Below are 7,202 nucleotides of genomic sequence, written 5' to 3'. Positions count from 1 at the left end.
AAAAGAGTATTAGCAGAGTATTGTGCACATCTAATAACACCCCCTGATGTTGATTCTACTGTTGACATCATCGGAGTCAATGCAAATGGTGTCTTAGATAATAGTCAAGTACTTACTGGTGATCATCGTTCGGAGCAATATCCACCAAGTGAAAATGATTATACAATTGCTTTAAGAATACAATTCGGTGACTTCGTCTATTTCACAGCAGGCGATTTGGATGGCGAAGATTCAAAGTCGTCATACAAGTATAAATATCACAACGTGGAGTCCACATACAAAACTTTCATTGGTCAAGTCGATGTCTACCACGCAGATCATCATGGCTCCGAACATTCAAATAACAAGGATTTCCTCTCCACCTTACTTCCAACTGTTTCCTTGATATCTTGTGGTGCTGGAAATTCGTATGGCCATCCAACACAAAAGGCTCTTGAGAACATGCAGCTTACAAGCAAGATCTTTTTGACACAAGACTGCAATCCTACTATAACCGACAAATACCCCAACGCAGTGATCGTCCTCAACGACGAAATAGTTGTCTCTTATACCAAAGACTCTTCGACTTACACCGTCTCAGATTCTCAAAATAGCAAGTCACATACCTTCGCAATCAAGTCGAACAAACCAAAACCAGAAGTCTGTAATTAAAGATGCTTATTATTTTATTAGAATTATATTATAATATTATGGTATTAAATTACAACTAGTAGTTAATAGTAAACAAATAGAACGGATCTGTTTTAATTAGTTCTTTGGATGTCTAATCTGAGCCTGAGCAGCAGCAATTCTGGCAACAGGGATTCTGAATGATGAGCAGGAGACATAGTTGAGTCCGATCATGTGGCACCATTCGATGGATGATGGTTCTCCACCGTGTTCACCACAGATACCGACGATCAAGTCTGGTCTAGTCTTTCTTCCTCTCTCGACACCGATCTTCATGACTTCACCGACGCCTGGTCTGTCAAGAATCTCGAACGGGTTAGCTGGGAGGATCTTAAGTTCGACGTATTTTGGCAAGAATTTGTTCTCACAATCTTCACGGGAGTATGAGAAAGTACCTTGAGTCAAATCGTTGGTACCGAATGAGAAGAATTCGGCTTCAGTGGCGATCTTGTCAGCGGTCAAAGCAGCTCTGACACACTCGACCATTGTTCCGTACATGAATGGGACCTTAATGCCATACTTAGTCTCAACCTCTTTGTGGACTCTATCCAAAACAGTCTTTCTCAAGTGAATGAGTTCGTTGACTTCAGTAACGTTGGGGATCATAATTTCAGCGTGAGTCTTAATACCAGCCTTAATCACTTCAGCGGTGGCTTCCAAGAAAGCTCTGATTTGCATCTCATAGATTTCTGGGTTTGTGGTTCCAAGTCTGATACCTCTGTGACCGATCATTGGGTTGACTTCCATCAATTCCTTGACCTTTCTCATGACTCTTTCCTTATCAGCAAGTCCTTCAGTCTTATTAGCCAATTTCATCTCGAAGATTTCTCTCATCAATTCCTCGAGGGTTGGGAGGAACTCGTGCAATGGTGGGTCCAACAATCTAATGGTGACTGGGAGGCCGTTCATAGTGGTCAAAAGTCCTCTGAAGTCTTCCTTTTGGAGTGGCATCAACTCGTTCAAGAATTTGTTTCTCTCTTCAATGGTCTCAGCAAGAATCATCTTGACGACAATTGGGAGTCTCTCGACGGCGTTGAACATTCTTTCGGTTCTGCACAGTCCGATACCTTCAGCACCGAATTCAATAGCCTTTTTAGCAGCAGATGGGAGATCAGCATTAGCAAAGACACCAATCTTCTTGATTTCATTAGCCCATTGCAACATAGTTCCGAAGTATCCGGATCCAATGTTTGGTTCTTCGAGTTTCAATTCACCTTGGTACACCTTACCAGTCGATCCATCAATGGTCAAAATATCACCTTCCTTGACAGTCAATGATCCAATAGTGGCAACCTTCTTGTTGACATCAACCTTAATACCTTCAGCACCAGAGACACATGGCTTGCCCATACCTCTAGCAACGACAGCAGCATGAGAAGTCTTTCCACCTCTGCAAGTCAAGATACCTTGAGCAACAAAGAACCCGTGAATATCTTCTGGCTTGGTTTCTTCTCTGAGCAACAAGACCTTCTTGGCTTTGGATTGTTCAACAGCATCATCAGCGTCGAAGACAACAGCACCGCAAGCAGCTCCTGGGGAGGCTGGGAGTCCTTGGACCAATGGGGTTCCCTTGAAGTCGACTGGGATGTTCTTGTGGAGCAATTGGTCGACGGATTGTGGGGAGAGTCTCAAAATGGCTTGTTCCTTAGTAATAAGTCCTTCAGAGACCATCTCGACACCGGTTCTGACGGTTGAGACGGCGTTCATCTTACCATTTCTGGTTTGGAGCATATAGACCTTATTCTTTTCAATGGTGAATTCGAAATCTTGGACTTCGTGGAAATAGCCCTCGAGCTTCTTTCTAATGTCCAACAATTGGTTGTACGCGTCTGGGAGATCCTTATCATCAGCCATAGTGTTAATTGGTTGTGGGGTTCTAATACCAGCGACGACATCTTCACCTTGAGCGTTCTTCAAATATTCACCGAAGAAGACGTTCTCACCTGTTCCCGGATCACGAGTGAAGCAGACACCAGTGGCGGAGTCATTGCCCATGTTACCATAGACCATAGAGACAACGGAGACACCAGTTCCATCAGCTTGTTCGTCAGTGATTTTGAATTCTCTTCTGTAATCAACAGCTCTTCTTCCCATCCATGATCTGAAGACGGCTGAAATAGCGCATTCGAGTTGAGCGAATGGGCACATTGGGAAAGCGTTCTTTGTGGCTTCCTCAGTCTTCTTGATGTAGATCTGAGCAAGTTCCTTCATATCTTCAGCAGACAATTCAGTGTCCAATTTAACACCCTTAGCAACCTTCTTCTCTTCAAGGGGCTTGTCATAAACGGCGTCTTCAACTCCGAGGGCGATTCTTCCGAACAAAGAAACAAATCTTCTGTATGAATCATAAGCAAATCTCTCGTTGTTGGTCAACTTAGCAAGAGCAACGACAGTCTTGTCATTGAGACCCAAGTTCAAGATGGTGTCCATCATACCTGGCATGGACATAGCAGCACCTGATCTGACGGAGACCAAAAGTGGGTTGGTTTCTCCTCCAAAGACCTTTCCAGATTTCTTCTCGACAGCGGCCATGTGTTTCTTGACCTCTTCCATCAATCCTTCTGGGAGTTTGTTGTTGTTGGCAATGAAAGCTTTGCATTGTTCGGTTGTGATAACAAAACCTTGTGGGACTGGAAGTCCAATCTTGGTCATGGTGCAAAGTCCAGCTCCCTTTCCTCCAAGAAGCTTCTTGTTGGTTCCATCTCCATCTTCAAAATCGTATACAGATCTCATTCTCTGAGTTCTCCCTGCCTTCGCCCCCTTTTATACTCTTAGGGTTCGTGTGCCGGGTTTCTCGTTCCGGCTTATTGACCTCATCCGAAAAGTTGCATTTAAAAGAAAAGTTTATTTTAACTCGATTTTTTTATTTTAAATGGAGTAAATAAGTTATGTGTTTATTTAAGTGTGTGATATCGCATTTTTTAATTAATAAGGAAAGAACCTCATAATAAAAACTTTTCAAGATAGAAAATGTCAAAATAATTGGTGAAGATTACGTGTGAAAAACGTGTCAATTACGAGTTTTACCACAAATTCTGAGAGCACCGAGATTGAATCGCCTTGTTTCTTAATTTTTTTCTTTTCGGTTTTTTTTTCATAATTAAACAAAAAATGTATTATTTGTTATAGTATTTTTATTAAATGTAAGTGGTTTTGTTAGTAATTTGGTTATTTTTCTTAAAAATTGGCGATAAAAAAACAAACTAATTCTCAATATTCTTCATGCGAAATAACTTCGATCTCCTTTGTCCGAAACCCGAAATTTTTCTACAAAACGAAGTTGTACTTTTGTTGGAATTAAATAATTTCAACTTGATATATTTTACTATATCTGTTGCCTTTTTTTAAATGATTTTTAATAAACAAGAAGAAAAAAGTGAATCATTTTTACTGCTCAAAAAAACAGTGTTAATGATATCAAAACTATATTTGTACGTAATTAAAACAATAAAATATGGTTTATAAAATGAAAACTGCTGTAATAGGCTGACGAATTTCAATTTTTCCTTCACATACTGATGGAATGGTGGGAAAGTATAATTGCTACAAAGTCGTAATTTCCTGTGATATGACAACATGACTGACAAACCGAGATTTTGAGAACAGAAAGTAAGACAATGAGAGGAGCAAAATTGCGTTGAGAAGAACGCCTGAAACAATCAGAGATGTGAGGTCTGTCATCATTCCAAAAACAAGGCAACAACAGCAGAACATCGTCAAAGGGGTGAGACAGAACAACGCAACAGGTAAACTGAACATTTTGTAAGGTCTTGTAATGTGTGGGTACCTCACTCTGAGAAGAACAAACTCGGCGATGACCACCAACGCTTGAATCGAATATAACGTAGACGACACACCTACCAATTCCTCAAAGTCCATTACCAACGAAAAGGAACCAAAAACAAGAGCCATCCCGATTATTGCAAGATCAGGCGTTTTAAACCGTTTATTTTCGTGTCCAAGGATGGCACACACCTTTTGGACGACTTTGTTTTTGGACTCTATTTGAGAAGCTCCAAATAAAAGCCTGGAAGTTGTTCCATGAAGCGTGACTAACGTGCCAAATGAAGACATTACACCACCTACACCCATCATAATTGGGATACTCTTACGCGCCCATTCCCATTCAAACAACCTCGAAATTGTCACAAAAGAACCATCCTCCCATTGCGCCCAATTTGGATCAACCAAGACTCCACAGGCAAGTGGTATAACATATGACAGACTCGCTGAAATGCTCAACAACGTTAAAGCTCTTGGAAAAGAGTGTGGTTTTGCAGCAGAAGAGATGTTACCCGCTGCATCCACTCCATTGATCAACCAGAACAACACTGAAAACAAAACAGAGTAATTCACTTTGTTTGCAGGGAGTGATTCCAATAACCGGGAGACTGAATCAACAGAGAATGATGGAAATGATGCCACACAAAATACACAAAACGGAAGTGTGGTAAAAATAGAAATGACCAATGATACCGTTCCAAGTGTTTTAACACCAATTATATTCACAACAGTTGATACAAACACTACAACAATTTTGATGACGTAACTCCATATTGCGTCCATCCCAACAAGACCTTCCAAATAACCAACAAACAAAGCTGGGTATACTGCATTATCAATGAATGAGTCGGATATTGAAATAAGGATAATAAACGGAGTAAAGAAGCCTTCAAGTGGGCGAAAAGAGTCGACGGACCACGTCACGCACGCTCCTTCACAAGGGAGAGTTGTTGAAAGTTCCGCTGTAACAAGACAAAGTGGCAACATAATAACAAGAGAGCCCAATATGATCACACCCAGCCCAACAAGTGGACCAGCCGCACTAATGAGTGGTTCAGCTCCGTAAGCCCCTCCAACAATACAAGCAAACATAATCCCAAACAGTCTCAACGTCCCAATCTTCTTTTCGTTAGTGCCGTTTGTTTTTTCAATAGAGGCCTCCACATTACGCTCCATTTCTTTTTCAAAGTTTCCTTTTTCCTTTTTTATATGAAACTGTTCCTAACATTTTGATTCCAATCGTTTACGTGTTTGAATTTCTATAAAGTTCTCTTTTATACAAACAAAGAGTGATTATAAAATATTATAGTCTCACTCTAATGTTTTTATACGATCTTCGATGAGTAAAAAATTAGTAACCTCAATCAAATAAAAATTCATTAAAAACACAATCGACTCACATTGATACCTATTTGATGCACTTTTCCTTTCCTCTCTCAGTCACTTTTCCACTACCTTTCTCCTGTTTTTTTGCTTTATCAATTCGATCAAAATTCTTCAGTTGTCCACCAATAATTTGTTGAGTTTTCAATTTAGCAATAAGTTCACCTATCATTTCCCCTCTTGGTGAACTTGGCGTTGACCCATTTTTATTGTCCTTCGTCGTGTTCATTCGTTCCAATGTAGAACTTCCAAAAGATCCCGTTTTACATGAAAGCATTTTAATTGTGACTTTCTCTGGTGTTTTTGTAGGTAACAAAAGTTTCCCTCTTTCTTTAATTTCCTCTGTAGTTTTCGCTGTCTTTTTTTCGTTTGGACTTTCTTCTGGTGTCAATTTAATAGGGGTGCACCGTGAATCATTTGGTTTTTTGGGTTGGGTCTTCTGACGTGGTGACAACTGGAGGAAATCAGTGTTATAGTCCATTCCATATTCGTCCGGGAAGATGAGGGGAAACAGCGTAATACAACTCTCAAAGAAGTCGATGCACCACGACATTTCCTCCATATTTTCGTTCTCATCTTCTCTAGCCTCGAACGTGAAGAAATTTGTTGACAAGCAGACCGACAAATTCTTTGCATTCATGTTATTCACATTTTCATGTAAAATAATTTGATAAGCAACTTTCAACGATTTCTTGAAAAAGACCAAATTCTGTGGCTCAAGCCGAAACAGTTCATTTCGAATAAAAAACGCCACGTCTTGGTCTTTCAACTTTTCGCATTTGATATTCTTCCAGTCGCCTAATATTAAATGGGTCTCGTCAATGCCAAAAATGTGTTCGCGCAAATTCCTCACAAAGACTTTAAATGAACTGGCAAGGACATCAGCGGGGATGGTGTCGAAAGTAATGACACTCATCGTCATACACACTTCCTCTATTTCTCTGATAGAAGTACTTTCACACGTTCGAAAGATGTTTTGTGTTTGACATCCGCGCTTCAACAATTCCTCAAAGATCTTTTCAATTGCTTTTGGCAGTTGTGTAGTTTTCCGATTCTCCGAGTACAATATTTCTTCCAACGTTCTATTATTATATAAAATGAATGGCGGAATCGGCTTTTTCTGTTTCTCAAAAGACGCCTCCAAAATTTTTGTTTCATTTGCAGGGGTGTTCAACGTGTACGTCCCACTTTCAAAAAACTTTTCGATTTTTTTAATGAAAGACAGTAAAGTGAATGGGAGGGTATTTGCCAAGTATTGTTGGAAATTGATAAATTCAGAAAACGTGTTCTCTTCATTTTGTCTTGAGCTAAACATTGCCCGCAGTAAATTGATTTTATCAATGAGTGACGTGTACTCTTCCGTTTGG

The 7,202-nt window shown here is 40.0% G+C and overlaps 4 protein-coding genes across 4 annotated transcripts; 1 reads left to right on the top strand and 3 right to left on the bottom strand.

Moving 5' to 3' along the window:
* Positions 1 to 651, top strand: EIN_153440 (competence protein comec, putative; the record flags this gene model as incomplete). The annotated part of the gene is made up of 1 exon (XM_004258050.1): positions 1 to 651. A coding segment is annotated over one exon (651 nt), but the record flags the coding sequence as incomplete, so codon positions are not given.
* Positions 652 to 747: 96 nt separating this feature from the next.
* On the bottom strand, positions 748 to 3,402 carry EIN_153430 (pyruvate, phosphate dikinase, putative; the record flags this gene model as incomplete). The annotated part of the gene is made up of 1 exon (XM_004258049.1): positions 748 to 3,402. The coding sequence occupies one exon, from the start codon at positions 3,400 to 3,402 to the stop codon at positions 748 to 750; it is 2,655 nt and encodes an 884-aa protein (XP_004258097.1).
* An 810-nt stretch (positions 3,403 to 4,212) lies between these two features.
* On the bottom strand, positions 4,213 to 5,628 carry EIN_153420 (aspartate-proton symporter, putative; the record flags this gene model as incomplete). Its single annotated transcript, XM_004258048.1, has 1 exon — positions 4,213 to 5,628. One exon carries the CDS (start codon positions 5,626 to 5,628, stop codon positions 4,213 to 4,215), a length of 1,416 nt encoding a protein of 471 aa, XP_004258096.1.
* Positions 5,629 to 5,860: 232 nt separating this feature from the next.
* Positions 5,861 to 7,202, bottom strand: EIN_153410 (hypothetical protein; the record flags this gene model as incomplete). The annotated part of the gene is made up of 1 exon (XM_004258047.1): positions 5,861 to 7,202. A coding segment is annotated over one exon (1,342 nt), but the record flags the coding sequence as incomplete, so codon positions are not given.

Source organism: Entamoeba invadens (genome assembly GCF_000330505.1).
Source record: "Entamoeba invadens IP1 unplaced genomic scaffold scaff_1105074726367, whole genome shotgun sequence".
In the NCBI taxonomy this organism is placed as follows: Eukaryota; Evosea; order Mastigamoebida; family Endamoebidae; genus Entamoeba; species Entamoeba invadens.
This window is presented reverse-complemented; position numbering and strand designations above follow the sequence as displayed.